This window comes from Oncorhynchus masou, chromosome 4, assembly GCF_036934945.1.
Source record: "Oncorhynchus masou masou isolate Uvic2021 chromosome 4, UVic_Omas_1.1, whole genome shotgun sequence".
Classification (NCBI taxonomy): domain Eukaryota; kingdom Metazoa; phylum Chordata; class Actinopteri; order Salmoniformes; family Salmonidae; genus Oncorhynchus; species Oncorhynchus masou.
Genome location: NC_088215.1, coordinates 5851998 through 5878597, shown reverse-complemented (window position 1 = coordinate 5878597; position 26600 = coordinate 5851998). Strand labels below are relative to the sequence as shown.

Below are 26600 nucleotides of genomic sequence, written 5' to 3'. Positions count from 1 at the left end.
GAGCGTGTCCCCTTGGCTGATTATCAGCTGTTGTCAAACACACGTTGGTCTCGAAAGACGATTCTATTCCTCAATGGTATGCAGCGAATTCTACTAGATTAAAAGCTGAAATGAGTATGACATCCTGGCATTTAAAGCATACAACATTTTGGACATTTCACATATGTATTACAAATCTTCTTTTTTTGCATACCCAAAATGCCTTCTATTTAGAATGCAAGTAAGGATATTCGGACACTGCCAATCTCTTTGCTCAGGGAAAGTAGATTCTCTACTGGCCTTTTGAGTGGTATACGTGGACATTTGAGTGAATTGTGCCAAGTGATTAGGACTATCTTTCCCTTTTTGAAACGTTCCTCAACATGTTGAACTCCGCTTTAATCTTCCACTAGGACAATATTTGTAGGTATAACGATGATGGGGAAAATTATGGAGAATTTGTTCTGTGTTCCCGTTTTTGGTTAATCTTTCTGCTTTTTGGCCTCAAAATGTTGCTCAAGCTCATTGCTTCCAGCTGGCTTCACTTCTTTCAAAATATTCCCCTTTAATGTGTAATGTTGTTGGCTCCAGGGAGAACTAAAAGTGGGGGGATACACTCAAGGGTATGGGTGGGGATGCAGAATAAACCTGCCCCTAAATGCGGATCTTAGGTACGGCTAGGTTTTGTGTTTCACCACATAATGGTTGAGGTTAGCTTTTGCGCAAGGCAAGATGATCCTAGATTTGTGCTCAGGAGCTGAAGAGAACCTATGAGGTTTGGTTGTCTCTCTCTTTCCTTCTCCCACCCCCATCTCTGCTCGCACAAAAACACCCTCAACCCCACAACCACCCTCAACCCCCCCCCCCCCCGCTCCCCCTCCAGGTGGTGTGTTCTTCAGGCAGGCCGAGGTGACCTTCTTACCGGGCAACGAGAGGCTGACCATCAAGCAGGAGTTCAAGGGCATCGACGAGCACGACCACCTGGTGGTGAGCACCGAGCTGGAGGGCCGTCTCCCTGAGGTCCCACGTGGCTCCACTGTCCAGATCGACCCCTACAAGGAGATCTACCAGTATGGCAGCAACCGTAAGTTACGACCACACCAATATAACTTGGAATGCAGACTTAGGGTCAATTGAGTCAATTCAGGAAGTAAACTAAAATTATTTTGATCTCCTGAGTTTAAATGGAATTTACGCCAACCCTGGAACTCGACACTATCACAGTTTGTAGTACATCTAATCACATAAGAAAGGTCAGCATTAATCCCAATGTTGTTACTAATCAAAGTGCTCTTACGTGCAACCAGATAGTAGTCTTTCCTTTAATTTTCATGAAACACATTGTCTTAGAAACACTTTTGGCAGCAATTACAGCTGTGAGTCTTCTTGGATAACTTCTCTAAGAACTCGGCACACCTGGATTGTGTAATATTTGACCATTATTATTAAAACAATTATTCAAGCTCTATCAAGGTGTTTGGGATCATGGCTAGACAGAAATATTCAAGTCTTGCCATAGATTGTCAAGCAAATTTTACAGTGCCTTGCGAAAGAATTCGGCCCCCTTGAACTTTGCGACCTTTTGCCACATTTCAGGCTTCAAACATAAAGATATAAAACTGTCTTTTTTGTGAAGAATCAACAACAAGTGGGACACAATCATGAAGTGGAACGACATTTATTGGATATTTCAAACTTTTTTAACAAATCAAAAACTGAAAAATTGGGCGTGCAAAATTATTCAGCCCCCTTAAGTTAATACTTTGTAGTGCCACCTTTTGCTGCGATTACAGCTGTAAGTCGCTTGGGGTATGGCTCTATCAGTTTTGCACATTGAGAGACTGAAATTCTTTCCCATTCCTCCTTGCAAAACAGCTCAAGCTCAGTGAGGTTGGATGGAGAGCATTTGTGAACAGCAGTTTTCAGTTCTTTCCACAGATTCTCGATTGGATTCAGGTCTGGACTTTGACTTGGCCATTCTAACACCTGGATATGTTTATTTTTGAACCATTCCATTGTAGATTTTGCTTTATGTTTTGGATCATTGTCTTGTTGGAAGACAAATCTTCGTCCCAGTCTCAGGTCTTTTGCAGACTCCATCAGGTTTTCTTCCAGAATGGTCCTGTATTTGGCTCCATCCATCTTCCCATCAATTTTAACCATCTTCCCTGTCCCTGCTGAAGAAAAGCAGGCCCAAACCAGGATGCTGCCACCACCATGTTTGACAGTGGGTATGGTGTGTTCAGGGTGATGAGCTGTGTTGCTTTTACGCCAAACATAACGTTTTGCATTGTTGCCAAAAAGTTCAATTTTGGTTTCATCTGACCAGAGCACCTTCTTCCACATGTTTGGTGTGTCTCCCAGGTGGCTTGTGGCAAACTTTAAACAACACTTTTTATGGATATCTTTAAGAAATGGCTTTCTTCTTGCCACTCTTCCATAAAGGCCAGATTTGTGCTATATACGACTGATTGTTGTCCTATGGACAGTCTCCCACCTCAGCTGTAGATCTCTGCAGTTCATCCAGAGTGATCATGGGCCTCTTGGCTGCATCTCTGATCAGTCTTCTCCTTGTATGAGCTGAAAGTTTAGAGGGACGGCCAGGTCTTGGTAGATTTGCAGTGGTCTGATACTCCTTCCATTATCCAGTATCTCGGACCTGCCTGGTGTGTTCCTTGTTTTTCATGATGCTCTCTGCGCTTTTAACGGACCTCTGAGACTATCACAGTGCAGGTGCATTTATACGGAGACTTGATTACACACAGGTGGATTGTATTTATCATCATTAGTCATTTAGGTCAACATTGGATCATTCAGAGATCCTCACTGAACTTCTGGAGAGAGTTTGCTGCACTGAAAGTAAAGGGGCTGAATAATTTAGCACGCCCAATTTTTCAGTTTTTGATTTGTTAAAAAAGTTTGAAATATCCAATAAATGTCGTTCCACTTCATGATTGTGTCCCACTTGTCGTTGATTCTTCACAAAAAAATACAGTTTTATATCTTTATGTTTGAAGCCTGAAATGTGGAAAAAGGCACTGTAAGTCAAACTGTAACTTGGTAAGCAACTCCAGTGTAGATTTGGCCTTGTGTTTTAGGTTGTTGTCCTACTGAAAGGTGAATTCCTCTCCCAGTGTTTGTTGGAAAGCAGAAGGAACCAGGTTTTCCTCTAGGATTTTGCGTCTGATTAGCTCCATCCCGTTTCTATTTATCCTGAAAACTCCCCAGTCTTTGCCTCAAGAATACCCATACCATGATGCAGCCACCACTATGCTTGACAATAAGGAGGCAATTACTCAGTGATGTGTTGTGTTGGATTAACCCCAAATATAAGACTTTCCGTTTAGGCCAAAAAGTATATTCCTATGCATGCTTTTATTGCAGTAGTATTTTATTGCCTAGATGCATACAGGATACATGTTTTGGACTATTCTGTATACATTCTCACTACAGTGTTGTTGCTCCATCCTCAGTTTTCTCCAATCACAGCCATTTAAAATCACAAATGACCTCATGTTGAAATCCCTGCGTATTTTCCTTCCAGTCCTGCAGCTCAGTTCAGAAGGACGACTGTATCGTTGATGTGTCTGGGTGGTTCAGTATATCATCCACAGCATGCTTATTACTAGACCATGCTTAAAGTGATATTCAATGTCTGACTTGTTATTGTTACCCATCTACCAACAATGCCCTTCTTTATAAAGGTTTTGAAAAAGTTCTCTGGTCTTTGTAGTTGAATCTGTGCTTGAAATCCACCACTTGGCGGAGGGACCTTACAAATATTGTATGTAGAGGAAGGGGTAGTCCTAAAATATTAATGTCAACCCGTATTATTTCATACAATGTGATTTGTTAAGCCAAATTTGACTCCTGAACTAATTTAGGCTTGGCTAAACAGAAGAGGCGAGTTCTTATGCAACAACTAAATTCTAGTTCTCGTATTAATGGGAAAAAATGTGTCACATTTTCTTTTCACTTTGACATTATGGACTATTTTGTCTAGATCAATGACAAAAGTTCTAAATGAAATCTATTTAAATCAATTCTAAATCAAATCAGAATCAAATCCGACTTTGTAATGCAACAAAATGTAAAAAAAAGCCAAGGGTGGTGAATACTTATGATACCAACTGTATATGGATGTTCAATGTAGTAACACTCCATTTTCCCTATTCTCTTCAGTGATCACCTCCTCCTCCAACCGCGACTACACTGTGAGCCTACCGGATGGCAGTGTCCAGACCAAGGCCTACCAGTGGCGTCAGACCATCACCTACCAGAGCTGTCCTAATGACGAGGAGGTCAGGGCCGTACAGTCTACCCAGCAGCTCAGCGTCGACCAGATCTTCGTCATGTACGACTCGGGCAACCAGCTGATCCGCTACGCTATGAGCAATAAGATCGGCTCCATCCACAGTGAGTAGAACCCCTTGTGTTACTGCTAATCTTTGTTCATGTTCTCCTATAATGTTATGCTAACCTTGTGCTTATGTTCTGCTAGTTGTGTTCACGTTCCGCAAATGTTCTGCAAGTTGTGTTAACCTTCTGTTAATATTCTGCTAATGTTCTGGTAACCCTCTGCTAAGAGGATTGGGCCCATCCTCAGTGAGTATAGCCTATCATGTAGATACTGATAATCTTCAGCTTTAGGTGTGCTAATGTTCTGCTACCTTTCTGCTAACTTTCCCACTACATAAATCATCAAGGAACTCACCAGGTACAACCCTAAATCTGTAAACATGGGCACCATCATAGATATTATCCTGACCAACTTGCCCTCCAAATACACCTCTGCTGTTTTCAATCAGGATCTCAGCGAGCACTGCCTCATTGCCTGCATCCACTATGGGTCTGCGGTCATACGACCACCCCTGATCACTGTCAAACTCTCCCTAAAACACTTCTGCGAGCAGGCCTTTCTAATCGACCTCATCCCATCAGTTGAGGATGCCTGGTCGTTCTTTAAAAGTATTTTCCTCGCCATCTTAAGTAAGCATGCCCCTTTCAAAAAATGTAGAACTAAGAACAGATATAGCCCTTGGTTCACTCCAGACCTGACTGCCCTTGACCAGCACAAAAAAAAACATCCTGTGGCGGACTGCAATAGCATTGAATAGTCCCCGCGATATGCAACTGTCCGGGGAAGTCAGGAACCAATACACGGAGTCAGTCAGGAAAGCAAAGGCTAGCTTTTTCAAACAGAAATTTGCATCCTGTAGCTCTAACTCCAAAAAGTTTTGCGACACTGTAAAGTCCATGGCGAACAAGAACCCCTCCTCCCAGCTGCCCATTGCACGGAGGCTAGATAACATGGTCACCACCGATAAATCCATGATAATCAAACATTTCAATAAGCATTTCTCTACGGCTGGCCATGCTTTCCTCCTGGCTATCCCGGCCAACAGTCCCCCCCGCAGCTACTTGCCCGAGCCTCCCCAGTGTCTCCTTCACCAAAATCCAGATAGCAGGTGTTCTGATAGAGCTGCAAAGCCTGGACCCGTACAAATCTGCTGGGCTAGACAATCTGGGCCCTCTCTTTATAAAACTAGCCGCCATTGTTGCAGTGTGTCAAATCGGAGGGCCTGTTGTCCGGACCTCTGGCAGTCTCTATAGGGGTACCACAGGGTTCAATTCTCGGGCCGACTCTTTTCTCTGTATATATCAATGATGTCGCTCTTGCTCTCTACGCAGACGACATCATTCTGTATACATCTGGCCCTTCTTTGGACACTGTGTTAACTAACCTCCAAACGAGCTTCAATGCCATACAACACTCCTTCCGTGGCCTCCAACTGCTCTTAAACGCTAGTAAAACCAAATGCATGCTTTTCAACCATTCGCTGTCCGTACCTGTCCGCCCGACTAGCATCACTACCATGGACGGTTCTGACCTAGAATATGTGGACAACTACAAATACCTAGGTATCTGGCTAGCCTGTAAACCCTCCTTCCAGTCTCATATTAGACATCTCCAATCCAAAATCAAACCTAGAATCGGCTTTCTATTTCGCAACAAAGCCTCCTTCACTCACGCCGTCAAACTTACCCTAGTAAAACTGACTATCCTACCGATCCTCAACTTCGGCGACGTCATCTACAAAGTAGCTTCCAACACTCTACTCAGCAAACTGGATGCAGTCTATCACAGTGCCAGCCGTTTTGTTACCAAAGCTCCTTATACCACCCACCACTGCGACCTGTATGCTCTAGTCGGCTGGCCCTCACTACATATTCGTCGCCAAACTCACTGGCTCCAGGTCCTCTATAAGTCTATGCTAGGTAAAGCTCCGCCTTATCTCAGCTCACTGGTCACAGTAACAACACCCAACCATAGCACGCGCTCCAGCAGGTATATCTCAATGGTCATCCCCAAAGCCAACACCTCCTTTGGCCGCTTTTGCTTCCAGTTCTCTGCTGCCAGTGACTGGAGCGAATTCCATAAATCGCTGAAGCTGGAGACTTATATTTCCCTCACTAACTTTAAACATCAGCTATCTGATCGCTGCAGCTGTACATAGTCCATCTGTAAATAGCCCACCCAATCTACCTACCTCATCCCCATATAGTTTTGATTTACTTTTCTGCTCTTTTGCACCAGTATCTCAACTTGCACATCATCATCTGCTCATTTATCACTCCAGTGTTAATCTGCTAAATTGTAATTACTTTGCTACTATGGCCTATTCATTGCCTACCTCCTCACGCCATTTGCACACACTGTATATAGACTTTCTTTTTTTCTATTGTGTTATTGACTGTACACTTGTTTATTCCATGTGTAACTATGTGTTGTTCTTTGTGTCGCACTGCTTTGCTTTATCTTGGCCAAGTCACAGTTGTAAATGAGAACTTGTTCTCAACTAGCTTACCTGGTTAAAAAAAAAATTAAAATACTGTATGGCTTATCCTCTATGTTTTGCTGGATGTCGCTTTAAGCCCGACACCTGATGCTTAAATTTAAATGATGGTGGAAGCCCCGTGTGGATTTGAAAAAATGGATTTGTATGATCAATGTTAGTAATGACAGGCAAACAGGAGTACCAAGAAGGACAATAAAGGCAAAATAACATTGTTGTAGATGAAATCCCAGTCTCCACACAAGACCTGGACGGAGTCTGAGGAGAAAGTGAGAAAAATAATTGATGAAAAGCTGCAGATAGATCAGAAGAAGATTGAGGTGGAGTGTGCCCATAGGATTGGAAAACCTATGACCCAGGTCAATAGTGGTAAAGTTCCTGAGGTACAAAGACACAGTGGTTGTTATGGAGAGGAACCAACATCTTCCTCAATGAGGACTACTCTGAAACTGATCCCAGCTATGAAGTCTGCCAGAGAGCGTGGGGACATTGCTTACATCTGTAACCACAGGCTCATTGTCCTCCCTCCCACCCCAAAGCCTGGAAGGGGTGAGAGAACCAAGCAGATGGGTTCATAGCCTAACCCCTGCACTGACTGCACTGACAGCATGCTTTGTTTGTGGTTTCCCATATTATGTCTATCTCTAATAAGCTACCCAGGAAAGGGCAATAAATAGTCCATATTACTACATGCAGCCTAAGAAATAAGATTCATGAAACCAATAACTTGCTAATCTCAGGTAGCATTCATGAACTACACATGACCAAAAGTATCTGGACACCTGCTCGTCGAACATCCCATTCCAAAATCATGGGCATTAATATGGAGTTGGTACCAGCTTTGCTGTTTTAGCAGCCTCCACTGTTCTGGGAAGGCTTTCCATTAAATGTTGGAACATTGGTGCAGGGACTTGCTTCCATTCAGCCACAAGAGCATTAGTTAGGTCGGACTCTGATGTTGGCCGATTAGGTCTGGTTCACAGTTGGCGTTCCAATTCATCCCAAATTGGGTTGAGGTCAGGGCTTTGTGCAGGCCAGTCTAGTTATTCCACACCGATCTTGACAAACCATTTCTGAATGGACCTCGCTTTGTCCACAAGGGCATTGTGATGCTGAAACAGGAAAGGGCCTTACCTAAACTGTTGCCACAAAGTTGGAAGCACATAATTGTCTAGAAGGTCATTGTGTGCTGTAGCATTAATATTTCACTTCACTGGAACTAAGGGGCCTAGCCCAAACCATGAAAAACAGCCCCAGACCATTATTCCTCCTCCAGCAAACTTTAAAGTTGGCACTGTGCATTCAGGCAGGTAGCGTTCTCCTTCTCCTGACATCCGCCAAATACAGATTTGTCCGTCGGACTACCAGATGGTGAAGCATGACTAATCACTCCAGAGAACGCATTTCCACTGCTCCAGAGTCCAATGGCGGCGAGCTTTACACCACTCACGCCGACGCTTGGATTTGCGCATGGTGATCTTAGGCTTGTTTGCGGCTGTTCGGCCATGGAAAACCATTTCATGAAGCTCCAGACAAACAGTTCTTGTGCTGACGTTGCTTCCAGAGGCAGTTTGGAACTTGGTAGTGAGTGTTGCAACCGAGTACAGACAATTTTTATGCGTTGCACACTTCAGCACTTGGCAGTCCCATTCTGTGAGCTTGTGTGGCTTACCACTTCACAACTGAGCCGTTGTTGCTTCTAGACGTTTCCACTTCACAATAACAGCACTTACAGTTGACCGGGGCAGCTCTAGCAGGGAAGCAATTTGATGAACAAGGTGGTATCCTTTGACTGTGTCATGATCGTCGTAATGATGAGACCAAGGCGCAGCGTGAGTAGAGTTCCACATATTTAATATTAAGAAAATCTTAAACAAAACAACAACAAAAAGCACAAACAAAACGTGCCGCTACTGATGTGCACTAAGGCAACTATACGTAGACAAGATCCCACAACACAAATGAGGAAAATGACTACCTAAATATGATCCCCAATCACAGACAACGGACTGGGAACTGTCGCCGGAAGTTCTGGACTGGGAACTGTTGCCGGAAGCTCTGGACTGTAGAGGCGCACTGGAGGTTTGATGCGTGGGTCCGGTACTGGTGGCACCGGGCTGATGATACGCACCTCATGGCGAGTGCGGGGAAGAGGCACAGGACGTACTGGACTGTGGATGCGCACTGGAGGCCTGATGCGTGGGACCGGTACAGGTGTCACCGGGCTGATGACACGCATCTCAGGGCGAGTGCGGGGAAGAGGAACAGGACGGACCTGACTGGGGACACGCACTTGAGGGAGAGTGCGAGGAGTTGGCACAGGACGCACCGGGTTGTGAAGGTACACTGGAGACCTGCTGTGTATAGCCGGCATCAATTGTTCCGGGAACTTTAACACATGTTTCAGGACGAGTACGGGGAGCTGACTCAGGTGGCACCAAACTGACCCTTTATTCCTTTGTTCCTTTATTCCAAATCTGTGCATCCTCCACCAACTCAAAAACTCCCCCATTTCTCTCTCCTCTGAATTCTCCTTCTTCTCCCAGCCTGGCTTTGGTTCACTCCTCGTCTCCGCCGACTGCTCCATGTGCCCCCACCCAAAACATTTCCTGGGGTTTCTGTGGCCTACCTCCCCGACGTCGTTGCTGTCCTCTCATGCTCCTAGGTGACTCCTGCCAAGGAAGGCAATCTTGTCCTGCCAGGATTTCCTCCCAAGTCCAGGATCCCTTCCCATCCAGGATCTCTTCCCTAGTCCAGGATTCTCCTCCTCCTGGGCACGCTGCTTGGTCCTTTGTTGGTGGGATCTTCTGTCACGATCGTCGTAATGATGAGACCAAGGCGCAGCGTTCCACATATTTAATAAAGACAAACTCATAAACAAAAAAAGCACAAACGAAACGTGAAGCTACTGATGTGCACTAAGGCAACTATACGTAGACAAGATCCCACAACACTAATGAGGAATATGGCTACCTAAATATAGACGACGATAAACAGCTGTCTGATTTTTATTTATTTTTTTACCTTAATTTTACTAGGCAAGTCAGTTAAGAACAAATTCTTATTTTCAATGACGGCCTAGGTACAGTGGGTTAACTGCCTGTTCAGGGGCAGAACGACAGATTTTGTACCTTGTCAGCTCGGGGATTTGAACTTGCAACCTTTCAGTTACTAGTCCAATGCTCTAACCACTAAGCTACACTGCCGCCCCAATTGATTGGGAACCATATCAGGCCATCATAGACATACAACACCCCTTGACATACAAAAACCCTAGACATACAAAAACCCTAGACATACAAAAACCCTAGACATACAAAAACCCTAGACATACAAAACTTGTGTACCCACCGTAGTCACACCCTGACCTAACCAAAATACATAGAAAAACAGAGATATCTAAGGTCAGGGCGTGACAGACTGTGCCAGGTTGAAAGTCTGGTGTGGCTGAAACACCCAAATCCACTAATTTGAAGGAGAGTCCACATACTTTTGTTTATATAGTGTATATTAGTCATCAATTAGACTCACTAAGTTAATTCATGTGTCAACACAGCAGTAGCAATACAGGGATATTAACATTTTGTTATGTTACAGCTTTATTCTAAAAGAGATTTAAATGTTTTCCTCATCCATCTACGTACAATACCCAATAATGACAAAGTGAAAACAAGTTTGTAAATGTATTAAAACAAAAAAAACAGAAACTTTATTTTCATAAGTATTCAGGCCCTTTGCTATGAGACTCAAAACTAAGCTCGGGTGCATTATGTTTCCATTGATCATCCTTGAGATTGGATATGATTTGGAATGGCACACAACTATTTATATAAGATTCCACAGTTGATAGTGCATGTCAGGGCAAAAACCAAGCCATGAGGTCAAAGGAATTGTCCGTAGAGCTCCAAGACAGGATTGTGTTCAGGCACAGATCTGGGGAAGGGTAGCAAAACATTTCTGCAGCATTGAAGTTCCCCAAGAACACAGTGGCCTCCATCATTCTTAAATGGAAGAAGCCTGGAACCACCAAAATTCTTCCTAGACCTGGTCGCCCGGCCAAACTGAGCAATCGGGGGAGAAGGACCTTGGTCAGGGAGGTGACCAAGAACCCAAAGTAGAAGGGGAGAAGGGCCTTGGTCAGGGAGGTGACCAAGAACCCAAAGGAGCTCTGTCAGAGCTCCAGAGTTCCTCTGTGGAGATGGGAGAACCTTCCAGAAGGACAACCATCTCTGCAGCACTCCACCAATCAGGCCTTTATGGTAGATTGGGCAGATGCAAGCCACTTCTCAGTAAATGGCCATTTAGAGTTTGCCAAAAGGCACCTAAAGGACTCTCAGACCATGAGAAACAAAATTCTCTGGTCTGATGAAACCAAGATTGAATTATTTGGCCTGAATGCCAAGCATCACGCCTGGAGGAAATCTTGCATCATCCCTACGGTGAAGCACTGTGGTGGCAGCATCATGCTGTGGGGATGTTTTTCAGCGGTGGAGACTGGGAAACTAGTCAGGATCGAGGGAAAGATGAATGGATCAAAGTACAGAGAGATCCTTGATTAAAACCTACTCCAAGCACTCAGGACCTCAGACAGGGACAAATGTTCACCTCACAACAGGACAACAATCCTAAGCACACAGCTAAGACAATGCAGGAGAGGCTTCAGGACAAGTCTCTGAATGTCTTTGAGTGGCCCAGCCAGAGTCCGGACTTGAACCTGATCGAATATCTCTGGAGACCTGAAAATAGCATGGCAGAAAATCCCCAAATATAGGTGTGCCAAAATTGTAGCGCCATACCCAAGAAGACTCAAGGCTGTAATCGCTGCCAAAGGTGCTACAACATTTCTGAGTAAAGGGTCTGAATACTTATGTAAATGTAATATTTTGTTTTTTAAAATACATTTGCAAACAAATCTATCAACATGTTTTTGCTTTGTCATTATGTGGTATTGTGTGTACATTGATGAGGGATTTTTACGAGGGGTATCGTAACAAAATGTGTAAAAAGACAAGGTGTCTGAATACTTTCCGAATGCACTGTATGTTCAGAGCCAAATTCCAGTGAAGCTCAGAGAGGATGTCTTGCCTAAAGTTGTTCAAGTATCGTGGTTGCAGTTTCACCCACCTCATCTAGAGCCTCTTCTTTTGGGGTGCTCCTATTGGCCACCAAGTGCTAGCATTATCTGGATAATATGTGTGCAATGCTTGATAACGTATATGATGTTAACTATTTTCCGGGTGACCTAAAAAAAATGTAGGTTTTCATCAAGTTGTTCACTCAAGAAGAAACTGCTTACTGCCACAGGGTGTTTACAAACCGTGCAGAAACTACTGTATATCATCCACGTGTGTATTGATCATTTCTTTGTAATGCTGCAGAACTTTGTGCTCAAGGTGCATCCTCACCCATTGGATGTAGTGACCACGATAAAATAGCTGTATCCAGAAAAGCCAAGGTTCCAAAGGCGGGGCCTAAAATAGTGTTTAAGAGATCATACAACGTGTTTGTGGTGATTCCTATGCTGAAGATGTAATGAAGATTGATTGGTCAAATGTGTGTAATGGGGAGTGTATGAAAGTGTATTCTTATTTTGTGACTGGTGGATGCTGCTGTGTGTGAGTGTGGTGTGGGGTATGGAAATGGAAATGCAAAAAACCTTCCTTCACTGGAAGAATTGTAGCCTTTCCATTGTCGGTTTTTCGTTGCACTTGCATTCAGTAACATCTATGAATCACATTATTATTATGACACGTATTGTGGGAAAACCAAAGACACCCGTGGTTCCTAATGATTCTTGCTGGTGTTTACAGGACAGCTGGTTCTAAGAGATTAGGATCAGGACCTGCGATTGGAACAGTATACATTTTCCCAACAGATTCTTCTGAATCTACTCATACGTGTGTCTTCTTTAGACATCTGGGGGGGGGGGGGGGTTGTTACCACTCATTTGTTGTCTCAATGGACCATCGTATTACATACATTTCTCTTCAAGAACATTTGAATTCCTGACTATACACAGTATGGAATGTCGAGCCAAAATAATAGTAATTATCTGTTGAGTAACATTATTCTGTAGGTAAACCAAAACCTTGTGTTGTCGTATTTCCTCAGCTGGCCTTTCAAAGACACCCAAATCCGTGACAGGGTAAAGGTTAACGGCTAAGGTAAACAAGGGGCCGTGCTTCAGTTCACACAAGGTTATTTACTGCAGGTAGGAGGTGTAAGAAGAAGGGGGAGAGTGGGGGAGGGCAAGAGGAAGGCACCGGGAGAGGGGTAAAGGTACATAGGGGATGGCCGGGGATGGCGTTCTGTGCCGAGTTTCCTGTGAGGATGCAATGGGGACTGGAGGAGCCCCCCCGTCCTATAATAAGCAGCTGTCTGATAAGCGGTCTGCATGTCCCTTCTAATAGCCAGGAGAGGTGTCTTACATGCCTGTGTCTACAAAACTGAGACATTGTGTGTGTGTGTGTTTGTGTGTGTGATGTCACAACATCTTGTCCAGATATTCCACAGCGTAAGCCATTTCCAACAATAACTAATGTGAGGGTTAATAGGAATCTATTCATTTCAGGTTGTAGTACTATACTGTGGCTTTTCAGACTGAAGTATCCAAAGATTGAAGTAACTCCAAAGTAGAACTCCCCTGATCCCTTGATTTACAAAATCCATAATCTGAAAACAGCCACACAAAAGCCTTACTGAAGGACGACATGCAGCCTATAACTGAATTGATGTTTGTCCAACCAATTGGTCCCTACCATGTTTACTGCAACTTTTACGCTTAAATTCTAGCTATAACATCAGAACTAACCCTGAACTAGGCATTGATGGCATCACCCACTAGCACGGATCCCATTGCTGCCCCTCAAGAGAATGGACGTTTGTTTTGATTGACAGGTGGCCCACCAGAGCAGAACCCATGTTTCACCGGCAGACACGGCTGCGACACCAACGCCGCCTGCAGACCCGGAGAAGGCATCCAGTTCACCTGCGAGTGTTCCACTGGTTTCACTGGGGACGGACGTCAATGCTATGGTAGGGGCCCTGCACACTATACATATCAGCTTGAACCTACACCAGCTGATGCATAAGGGACATGGGGAATAGTCTATTGAAGTTTGGGTTCTACTTTATTTGACATATTTACCTGGAAATTCTTTAAAGAATGCATGGTAATAACTGTATTACTTTATTATCTAATAAACGTATCGGTTTCATGGGGATTCTTTGAAATAAAGACTACTTAGCACCATTTAGTGGTGACCAATTTCCTTAAACAATTTCAGTAGCAGAGCATACCAATTGTAGCAATTTTTTGAATAAATACTAGCTGTAATAGGACTGAAAGTGAAGTTTCCCTAGACATTGATCTACGGTCAGTTTAGCAATTTCCCCACTAAGGATTGGGCGAGCTGATCCTAGATCTGTACATTTGGTGTGAAAACATCACATTGCCTTTCATGACTGATCTTCATAGATCAGGTAATATTGGTAAGATGGCATCTTCATAGTAGTGGTGATGACATTACATTTGGCTTATTTTGCGCTTTCTAAGAACTCCTAGATGCTTTACATCAGTAAAGGGCAAGAGAGAGAAACAAGTATTACAGGACTGAGACAGACTGTAGCATAGGAAAACAAGCAATGTCATCAGAAATGCCCCACTAATAATTCATATTATTAATATACTGTAATGTACAGTATATTATTACATATACTACAAATGATCACATTAAATAATTTATTCCAAATATGCAATGAAATAATGTCATTATTATTATAGCTGTTGATATGACTTGCAGTAAATGTTAATCTGGTGCAACAGAATTGCCCTTATGGGACAAATACAGTTGTTTGAATTGAGTTAAGTTGAATTTAATTGACTGTGCTCACTTTGTAGACAATGACGAGTGCAGAGAGATGCCCGAGATCTGTGGTTCTCACGCTATATGCAACAACCAACCGGGAACATTCCGCTGCGAGTGTATGGACGGTTTCCAGTTCGCCAGCGATGGCAAGACCTGCGTCGGTATGTAGTACTGAAAAAGCGTGTTCGCAGCTGTGTTGTTCTTGGTTTGGATGACCCCCAATATAACTCTGTTGCTTAACTTAATACACACTCTAAATACAGTAACCTTTTACAGATTGTTTCATATCATCTATATATTAATCTTAAACTCAAATTTTAAGAGCGTTTCTATGATATTTCAGTCTATTAATCTGTTTTTTTCTTTAGTCTATCAAACCGTCTACTGAGAAATTTCTCACATTTGTTACTCCTTTTTATAATTTTAGTTTAATCAAACAAAGGATTCAGGGTATTTCTGTCTCCACCAAGTCTAAAATCTGCCTCTCCCTTTCCCCCCTATCCTTTGTAGAAGTGGACCGTCCAATAGACCACTGCCAGAGGGGTACCAATAACTGCGACATCCCAGAGAGGGCACGTTGTAGCTACACGGGGGCGTCTGCCTATATCTGCTCCTGTCTGTCCGGATTCGTGGGTGATGGTTATACTTGCCAGGGTAGGGTGACACTTTAAATCAAATCAAATCAAATGTATTTATATAGCCTTTCTTACATCAGCTGATATATCAAAGTGCTGTAAAGAAACCCAGCCTAAAACCCCAAACAGCAAGCAATGCAGGTGTAGAAGCTGTGTGTGTGTGTGTGTGTGTGTGTGTGTGTGTGTGTGTGTGTGTGTGTGTGTGTGTGTGTGTGTGTGTGTGTGTGTGTGTGTGTGTTCTTTGACTATTCTTGTGGGAACCAGAAGTCCAAAACAAAACTTGACCTATTGGTGATTTTGTTGGTCCCCACAAGGGGTGTCAAATGCTATTTCTAGGCAGTTTAGTGTTAAGGTTAGAATTAGGGTTAGACGTTAGGGTTAGGTTTACATGCTGACCAAACCACTCGCGCGCGTGTTGATTTTATACCCCCACATCAGACACGATCAGGACATGCAGATTAAAATATCAAAACAAACTCTGAACTAAATATATTAATTTGGGGACAGGTCGAAATGCATTAAACGTTTATGGCAATTTAGCTAGCTTGCTGTTGCTAGCTCATTTGTCCTGGGATATAAACATTGGGTTGTTATTTTACCTGAAATGCACAAGTTCCTCAACTCCGACAATTAATCCACAGATAAAACGGTAAACCAAATTAGTTTCTCGTCATCTCTCCTCTTTCCTTCAGGCTTCTTCTTCTTATTTTGGACTTAATATGGCGGTTGGCAACCAACTTCACAGTATTACTACAACCTTCGGGAGTGTGGACCTCAATTAATCTTTCAATCACCCATGTGGGTATACAGTATGTTCTTAAAAACCTATCAGGAGAAGGGAGAGGCCAACTTGCAGCGTGATGATCGTCACAAATAGAACTGATTTCTATTGTAGCGCATGGCCACACAGATGCTCGCTGACACCCGCGGGCAGTGTGGGTGCAATGGTTGAATAACATGCATATGTACATTTATTTTGCAACGCACGCGACGTGTCTGGTCTGGTCAGCATGTTAGGGTTAGGGGTTAAGGAAAATAAGATTTTGAATGGGACTGAATTGTGTGTCCCCACAAGGTTAGTTGTACAAATGTGTGTGCAGTGTGTGCGTGCTGTGTGTGTGTGCGTGCGTGTGCATGGTGTTCTCTGAGGTTGAAGCACTTTTTAAAATCTTTACTAATGAAATGACTTAAATGATCTGAACTCACTCACAGCAACAATATTTATTTGTCATCGGGTGATATGTCTAGACCTTTTTTACATGTTTTTTTTATTTGTGATAATTCTTTTAGGGGGTAAATAATATTGCAGATTGTAGCTTCCGTCAACGTTATTGTCTGCTTAATTTCCAATCCCCCATATTTTTTTTTGTAAATATATGTACAGTTGAAGTCGGAAATTTACATACACCTTAGCCAAATACATTTAAACTCCGTTTTTCACAATTCCTGACATTTAATCCGAGTAAAAATTCCCTGTTTTAGGTCAGTTAGGATCACCACTTTATTTTAAAAAGAATGTGAAATGTCAGAATAAAAGTTGAAAGAATGATTTCTTGCAGCTTTTATTTCTTTCATCACATTTCCAGTGGGTCCGAAGTTTACATACACTCAATTAGTATTTGGTAGCATTGCCATTAAATTGTTTAACATGGGTGAAACGTTTCGGGTACCCTTCCACAAGCTTCCCAGAATAAGTTGGGTGAATTTGGACCTATTCCTCCTGACAGAGCTGGTGTAACTGAGTCAGGTTTGTCGACCTCCTTGCTCGCACAAGCTTTTTCACTTCTACCCACACATTTTCTATGGGATTGAGGTCAGGGCTTTGTGATGGCCACTCCAATACCTTGACTTTGTTGTCCTTAAGCCATTTTGCCACAACTTTGGAAGTATGCTTGGGGTCATTGTCCATTTGAAAACACATTTGTGACCAAGCTTTAACTTCCTAACTAATGTCTTGAGATGTTGCTTCAATATATCCACATATTTGTCCTCCTCATGATGTCAGCTATTTTATGAAATGCACAAGTCTCTCCTGCAGCAAAGCACCCCCACAACATGATGCTGCCACACCCGTGCTTCACGGTTGGGATGGTGTTCTTCGGCTTGCAAGCCTCCCCCTTTTTCCTCCAAACATAACGATGGTCATTATGGCCAACAGTTCTTTTTTTGTTTCATCAGACCAGAGGACATTTCTCCAAAAAGTATGATCTTTGTCCCCATGTGTCACAAATCTCGCCGAGGATGGTGCCTCTTCCTGTTCGGGCGGGGCTCGGGGCTCGGCGGTCGTCGTCTCCGGCCTATTAGCTGCCATCGATTCCCTTTCTGTTTGTTTTTGGTTATTGGTTAATTGGGTACACCTGTTTTGTATTAGGGTTTGTTTGTAGGGTATTTAAGGGCACTGGGTTTGAAGGTAGACCTTGAAATACATCCACAGGTACACCTCCAATTGACTCAAATTATGTCAATTAGCTCAAATGATGTCAATTAGCTTTCAGAAACTTCTAAAGCTATGACTTCATTTTCAGGAATTTTCCAAGCTGTTTAAAGGCACAGTCAACTTAGTGTATGTAATCTTCTGACCCACTGGAATTGTGATACAGTGAATTATAAGTGAAATAATCTGTCTGTAAACAATTGTTGGGAAAATGACTTGTGTCATGCATAAAGTAGTCCTAACCGTCCTAACTGACTTGCCAAACTATACTTTGTTAACAAGAAATGTGTGGAGTGGTTGAAAAACTAGTTTTCATGACTCCAACCTAAGTGTATGTAAACTTCCAACTTCAACTGTATTTATACACATACATATAAATATATATATATACCCATACATATACATACATACATATACAGTACCATGCATTGTTTTTCTTTATTTCTTCTATCTTCTATATTGTAGAATAATAGTGAAGACATCAGAAATATGAAATAACACATGGAATCGTGTAGTAACCAAAAAAGTGTTAAACAAATCAAAATACATTTTATATTTAAGATTCTTCAAAGTAGCCACCTTTTGCCTTGATGACAGTTTTGCACACTTTTGACATTCTCTCAACCAGCTTCATGAGATTGTCACCTGGAATACATTTCAATTAACAGGTGTGCCTTGTTAAAAGTTAATTTGTGGAATTTCTTTCCTTCTTAATGCATTTGAGCCAATCAATTGTGTTGTGACAAGGTCGGGTTGGTATTCAGAAGATAGCCCTATTTGGTAAAAGACCAAGTTCATATTATGGCAAGAACAGCACAAATAAGCAAAGAGAAATGACAGCCCATCATTACTTTAAGACATGAAGGTTAGTCAATGAGGACTGCCACAGGAAAGGAAGACCCAGAGTTACCTATGCTGCAGGGGATAAGTTAATTAGAGTTACCAGCCGCGGAAATTGCATCCCAAATAAACACTTCACAGAGTTCAAGTAACAGACACATCTCAACATCAACTGTTAAGAGGTGACTGCGGGAATCAGGCCTTCATGGTCGAATTGCTATAAAGAAACCACTACCAAAGGTCACCAATAAGAAGAAGAAACCACTATACCGGTGGAAATCTGTCCTTTGGACTGATAAGTCCAAATTTGGGGTATTTGGTTCCAACCGCTTTGTCTTTGTGAGGATGATCTCCGCATGTGTGGTTCCCACCATGAAGCATGGAGGAGGAGGTATGATGGTGTGGGGATGCTTTGCTGGTAACAATGTTGGTGATGTATTTAGAATTCAAGGCACAGAAAACCAGCATGGCTACCACAGCATTCTGTAGCAAAGATAGTTGAGAGAATGCCAAGAGTGTGCAAAGATGTCATCAAGGCAAAGGGTGGCTGCTTTGAAGAATCTCAAATATATAATATATTGTAACGGAATTCCTCTTCTTCAGAGGAGGAGTAGCAAGGATCAGACCAATGTGCAGCGTGGTAAGTGTCCATAATGATATATCTAATAAATCAACAGAACACTGAACAAAATAACAAAAGTACAAACAAACAACCGAAACAGTCCCGTATGGTGAAAACACCAACACAGGATACAACCACCCACAAAACACAATAGAAAACAGGCTACCGATGTATGGTTCTCAATCAGGGACAATGATTGACAGCTGCCTCTTATTGAGAACCATACCAGGCCAAACACAGAAATACCAAATCATAGAAAAAAGAACATAGACAACCCACCCAACTCACGCCCTGACCGTACTAAAACAAAGACATAACAAAAGAACTCGGGTCAGAACGTGACATATATTGTCACATATACTCCCTCTCCGGCACTTGAGGTCGCCACGCTATTTTTTATTTTTATTTTACCTTTATTTAACCAGGCAAGTCAGTTAAGAACAAATTCTTGTTTTCAATGACGGCCTGGGAACAGTGGGTTAACTGCCTGTTCAGGGGCAGAACGACAGATTTGTACCTTGTCAGTTCGGGGGTTTGAACTCGTAACCTTCCGGTTACTAGTCCAACGCTCTAACCACTAGGCTACCCTGCCGCCCCAATTATTCTATTCTTGTTTCTTGTTTTGTTCTAAGTATTATTTCTTATTAAATTCACTCCCTGAACGTGCGTACATGTTACAGAATACCGTCTCACCAAAGGAAAGTATTGTTTGTATTTTGTTAGTTTAGGTGACGTCGGGTCCGGGTGCCGTTACCGGAGCAACCGGGGATGCCTCAGCTGGCTCTTCAGGCTTCCATGTCTCAGCCGGCTAATCAGGTTTACAAGACTCGGTTGCCCCAGCAACTGTCCGTTGCCGAGTCTACCGAGAATGCCTCAGCTAGCGCCACAGGCTCCCATGCCTCAGCCGGCTCGTCAGGCTCCCATGCCTCAGCCGGCTCGACAGGCTCCAATGCCTCAGCCGGCTCGTCAGGCTCCAATGCCTCAGCCGGCTCGTCAGGCTCCAATGCCTCAGCCGGCTCGTCAGGCTCCAATGCCTCAGCCGGCTCGTCAGGCTCCAATGCCTCAGCCGGCTCGTCAGGCTCCAATGCCTCAGCCGGCTCGTCAGGCTCCAATGCCTCAGCCGGCTCGTCAGGCTCCAATGCCTCAGCCGGCTCGTCAGGCTCCAATGCCTCAGCCGGCTCGTCAGGCTCCCATGCCTCAGCCTGCTCGACAAGCTCCAATGCCTCAGCCGGCTTGACAGGCTCCCATGCCTCAGCCGGCTCGACAGGCTCCCATGCCTCAGGCAGCTCGACAGATTCCCGCATATCAGCAGAAGCGATCGGCTGGTCCCCGGGATTATCCCTCTGGTCTGCATCCTGCGACTGGAGCCGCGCGTCAGTGAGGGGGTACTGTCATGTGTACTCCCTCTCCGGCACTTGAGGTCACCAGGCTGTTCATTTTTAAGCACACCTCTCACCATCGTAATGCGCATAAGCGCCTCATCAGATTCACTTGGACTGCCTGATTACCTTCCATATATATGTCATTCCCTTTGGTTCTTTCCCTAGGCGTTATTGTTTCTGTTCGTGTTTCTTGTTTCTTGTTTTGTTCTATGTATTATTTATTATTAAATTCACTCCCTGTACTTGCTTCCTGACTCTGTGTACACGTTACATATATTTTGATTTGTTTAACACTTTTTTGGTTACTACATGATTCCATATGTGTTATTTTACATCTTGTAGATGTAGAAAATAGTAAAAATAAAGAAAAACCCTTGAATGAGCATGTGTCCAAACTTTTGACTGGTAATGTATATATATAAACTCAGCAAAAAAAGTAACGTCCTCTCACTGTCTACTGCGTTTATTTTCTGCATGTGTAAATATTTGTATGAACATTCAACAACTCAGACATAAACTGAACAAGTTCCACAGACATGTTACTAAAAGAAATAGAATAATGTGTCCTGAATAAGCGCATCTCCTCCTCATGGACTAAACCAGATTTGCCAGTTCTTGCTGTGAGATGTTACCCCACTCTTCCACCAAGGCACCTGCAAGTTCCTGGACATTTCTGGGGGGAATGGCCCTAGCCCTCACCCTCTGATCCAACAGGTCCCAGACATGCTCAATGGGATTGAGATTCGGGCTCTTCACTGGCCATGGCAGAACACTGACAATCCTGTCTTGCAGGAAATCACGCACAGAACAAGCAGTATGGCTGGTGGCATTGTCATGCTGGAGGGTCATGTCAGGATGAGCCTACAGGACGAGTACCACATGAGGGAGGAGGATGTCTTCCCTGTAATGCACAGCGTTGAGATTGCCTGCAATGACAACAAGTTCAGTCCAATGATGCTGTCTACTGCGAGACACACCGCCCCAGACCGTGACGGACCATCCACCTCCAAATCGATCCCGCTTCAGAGTACAGGCCTCGGTGTAACGCTAATTCAGTCCAGCCTCTCTCAGCCTATTGCGGACAGTCTGAGCACTGTTAGAGTGTGCATTCCTGGTGTAACTCGGGCAGTTGTTGTTGCCATCCTGTACCTGTCCCGCAGGTGTGATGTTCAGATGTACCGATCCTGTGCAAGTGCTGTTACACGTGGTCTGCCACTGCGAGGACGATCAGCTGTCCGTCCTGTCTCCCTGTAGCGCTGTCTTAGGCATCTCACAGTACGAACATTGTAATTTATTACCCTAGCCTCATCTGTAGTCCTCATGCCTCCTTGCAGCATGTCTAAGGCACGTTCAGGTGTAGAAGCACGGTGGCTAGGCGTCTTTCTTTTGGTGTTTTTCAATCAGTAGAAAGGCCTCTTTAGTGACCTAAGTTTTCATAACTGTGACCTTAATTGCCTACCGTCTGTAAGCTGTTCCACAGGTGCATGTTCATTAATTGTTTATGGTTCATTGAACAAGCACGGGAATCAGTGTTCTGGCACAACCAGAAGAGGACTGGCCACCCCTCATAGCCTGGTTTCTTCCTAGGTTCTGGCCTTTCTAGGGAGTAATTCCTAGCCACCGTGCTTCTACACCTGCATTGCTTGCTGTTTGGGGTTTTATGCTGGGTTTCTGTACAGCACTTTGTGACATCAGCTGATGAAAGGAGGGCTTTCTAAATAAATTTGATTGATTGATTTAAACCCTTTACAATGAAGATCTGTGAAATTATATATATTTTTTTACGAATTAGCTTTGAAAGTCACGGTCCTGAAAGGGACATTTCTTTTTTTGCTGAGTTTAGTACGCTTATCATAATTTGGTTGTAATCCAGAGGTTACAAAAAGTATCTAGATCCTCTATGAGGCTGTGGAGTGATCCAAATTGTGGATTTAAAAGAAACCATGAGTCATCAGCGTACAATGACACCTTTGTTTTTAAGCCCTGGATTTCTAACCCCTTGATATTATTGTTGAATCTGATTTTAACAGCTAACATTTCAATGGCAATAATAAATAGTTATGCCGATAGTGGACAACCTTGTTTCATTCCTCTTGACAGTTTAAAACTTTCTGAGAAGTAGCCATTATTTACTATTTTACAGCTGGGGTTACTATACATAACCTTAATCCTGTTTTATAAGAGATTCTCCAAAATTGAAATATTTTAGGCATTTATATATAAACTCCAATCGTACTTTATCAACTGCTTTTTCAAAGTCAGCTATGAATACCAGGCCTGGTTTCCCAGATATTTCATAGTGTTCTATTGTTTCCAGTACTTGTCTTACATTATCTCCAATGTATCGACCATGTAAAAAAAAAACTTTCTGATTAGGATTAATTATAATCCGACAATACCTTTTTAATTCTATGCGCTATGCATTTTGGCCAAAAATTTGCTTCACAACACTGAAGTGTAACTCTATATATTTACCACTTGGATCCTGTTTCAGTAATAATGAATCAGACCTTCTTGTTTAGTGTCTGATAATCTACCATTTATATAGGAGTGGTTAAAACATGCTAAAAACAGTCCTCTGAGTATATCAAAAAAGGTTTGGTATACCTCCACTGGAATGCCATCCAACCCTGGAGTTTTCCCGGACTAAAACACTTTAATTGAACTTTAATTGAATCCTCTGTAATTTGATGAAGATTAAAAAAGAATTTGGTGAATTTTCCCCATATTCCATCCAGTTCGCTTTATTTAAAAAAATAATATATTACACTTGATCTTTCTTGAATAAGTTCCTCCATTTATTTTTGTTTTTCACAATAACTTATTATAAGCCTCCATGGTACAGTTTTTATTGCTATCTATCTGTACTGTTAGTCCTTCCATTTCCTTTGTTAATATGGATTCTTTTGACCTACATTTATTTTGTTTTAGAGTTGAGTACTGAATTGCATGGCCTCTATAGGCACATTTTAAAAGTGTGCCACACAATAAGGGAATTAGCTGTACCTCCAGTTGAAGTCCGAGGGTTTACATACAGTGCCTTGCGAAAGTATTCGCCCCCCTTGAACTTTGCGACCTTTTGCCACATTTCAGGATTCAAACATAAAGATATAAAACTGTATTTTTTTGTGAAGAATCAACAACAAGTGGGACACAATTATGAAGTGGAACGACATTTTTTGGACATTTCAAACTTTTTTAACAAATCAAAAACTGAATAATTGGGCGTGCAAAATTATTCAGCCCCTTTACTTTCAGTGCAGCAAACTCTCTCCAGAAGTTCAGTGAGGATCTCTGAATGATCCAATGTTGACCTAAATGACTAATGATGATAAACACAATCCACCTGTGTGTAATCAAGTCTCCGTATAAATGCACCTGCACTGTGATAGTCTCAGAGGTCCGTTAAAAGTGCAGAGAGCATCATGAAGAACAAGGTACACACCAGGCAGGTCCGAGATACTGTTGTGAAGAAGTTTAAAGCCAGATTTGGATACAAAAAGATTTCCCAAGCTTTAAACATCCCAAGGAGCACTGTGCAAGCGATAATATTGAAATGGAAGGAGTATCAGACCACTGCAAATCTACCAAGACCTGGCCGTCCCTCTAAACGTTCAGCTCATACAAGGAGAAGACTGATCAGAGATGCAGCCAAGAGGCCCATGATCACTCTGGATGAACTGCAGAGATCTACAGCTGAGGTGGGAGACTCTGTCCATAGGACAACAATCAGTCGTATATTGCACAAATCTGGCCTTTATGGAAGTGGCAAGAAGAAAGCCATATCTTAAAGATATCCATAAAAAGTGTTGTTTAAAGTTTGCCACAAGCCACATGGGAGACACACCAAACATGTGGAAGAAGGTGCTCTGGTCAGATGAAACCAAAATTGAACTTTTTGGCAACAATGCAAAACGTTATGTTTGGAGTAAAAGCAACACAGCTCATCACAATGAACACACCATCCCCACTGTCAAACATGGTGGTGGCAAAATCATGGTTTGGGCCTGCTTTTCTTCAGCAGGGACAGGGAAGATGGTTAAAATTGATGGGAAGATGGATGGAGTCAAATACAGGACCATTCTGGAAGAAAACATGATGGAGTCTGCAAAAGACGAGATTTGTCTTCCAACAAGACAATGATCCAAAACATAAAGCAAAATCTACAATGGAATGGTTCATAAACATATCCAGGTGTTAGAATGGCCAAGTCAAAGTCCAGATCTGAATCCAATCGAGAATCTGTGGAAAGAACTGAAAACTGCTGTTCACAAATGCTCTCCATCCAACCTCACTGAGCTCGAGCTGTTTTGCAAGGAGGAATGGGGAAAAATTTCAGTCTCTCAATGTGCAAAACTGATAGAGACATACCCCAAGCGACTTACAGCTGAAATCGCAGCAAAAGGTGGCGCTACAAAGTATTAACTTAAGGGGGCTGAATAATTTTGCACGCCCAATTTTTCAGTTTTTGATTTGTTAAAAAAGTTTGAAATATCCAATAAATGTCGTTCCACTTCATGATTGTGTCCCACTTGTTGTTGATTATTCACAAAAAAATACAGTTTTATATCTTTATGTTTGAAGCCTGAAATGTGGCAAAAGGTCGCAAAGTTCAAGGGGGCCGAATACTTTTGCAAGGCACTGTGCACTTAGGTTGGAGTCATTAAAACTAATTTTTCAACTATAGCTTTGGCAAGTTAGTTAGGACATCTACTTTGTGCACGGCACAAGTCATTTTTCCAACAATTGTTTCCAGACAGGTTATTTCACTTATAATTCACTATATCAGAATTCCTGTGGTTCAGAAGTTTACATGCACTAAGTTGACTGTACCATTAAACAGCTTGGAAAATTCCAGAAAATAATGTCATGGCTTTAGAAGCTTCTGATAGGCTAATTGACATAATTTGAGTCAATTGGAGGTGTACCTGTGGATGACGGATCACCACCTCAAGCTGAACCTCGGCAAGACGGAGCTGCTCTTCCTCCCGGGGAAGGACTGCCCGTTCCATGATCTCGCCATCACGGTTGACAACTCCATTGTGTCCTCCTCCCAGAGCGCTAAGAACCTTGGCGTGATCCTGGACAACACCCTGTCGTTCTCAACTAACATCAAGGCGGTGGCCCGTTCCTGTAGGTTCATGCTCTACAACATCCGCAGAGTACGACCCTGCCTCACACAGGAAGCGGCGCAGGTCCTAATCCAGGCACTTGTCATCTCCCGTCTGGATTACTGCAACTCGCTGTTGGCTGGGCTCCCTGCCTGTGCCATTAAACCCCTACAACTCATCCAGAACGCCGCAGCCCGTCTGGTGTTCAACCTTCCCAAGTTCTCTCACGTCACCCCGCTCCTCCGCTCTCTCCACTGGCTTCCAGTTGAAGCTCGCATCCGCTACAAGACCATGGTGCTTGCCTACGGAGCTGTGAGGGGAACGGCACCGCAGTACCTCCAGGCTCTGATCAGGCCCTACACCCAAACAAGGGCACTGCGTTCATCCACCTCTGGCCTGCTCGCCTCCCTACCACTGAGGAAGTACAGTTCCCGCTCAGCCCAGTCAAAACTGCTCGCTGCTCTGGCCCCCCAATGGTGGAACAAACTCCCTCACGACGCCAGGACAGCGGAGTCACCACCTTCCGGAGACACCTGAAACCCCACCTCTTTAAGGAATACCTAGGATAGGATAAAGTAATCCTTCTCACCCCCCCCTTAAATGATTTAGATGCATTATTGTAAAGTGGCTGTTCCACTGGATGTGTCATAAGGTGAATTCACCAATTTGTAAGTCGCTCTGGATAAGAGCGTCTGCCAAATGACTTAAATGTAAATGTAATGTAAATGATGTATTTCAAGCCCTACCTTGAAACCCAGTGCCTCTTTGCTTGACATCATGTGAAAATCTAAAGAAATCAGCCAAGACCTCAAAAAAAATTGTAGACCTCCACAAGTCTGGTTCATCCTTGGGAGCAGTTTCCAAACACGCGA

At 43.2% G+C, this 26600-nt stretch overlaps 1 protein-coding gene across 1 annotated transcript in view; it reads left to right on the top strand.

Annotated features, from left to right (window-relative positions):
• LOC135522098 (nidogen-1-like) overlaps nucleotides 1-26600 on the top strand; it is an 80117-nt gene that overhangs the window by 28716 nt on the left and 24801 nt on the right. Inside the window, exons 8-12 of the mRNA XM_064948058.1 lie at nucleotides 863-1063; nucleotides 4162-4395; nucleotides 13734-13871; nucleotides 14737-14865; nucleotides 15215-15358. Coding sequence (XP_064804130.1) covers nucleotides 863-1063; nucleotides 4162-4395; nucleotides 13734-13871; nucleotides 14737-14865; nucleotides 15215-15358 — 846 coding nt within the window. The remainder of the gene's footprint in view (nucleotides 1-862; nucleotides 1064-4161; nucleotides 4396-13733; nucleotides 13872-14736; nucleotides 14866-15214; nucleotides 15359-26600) is intronic.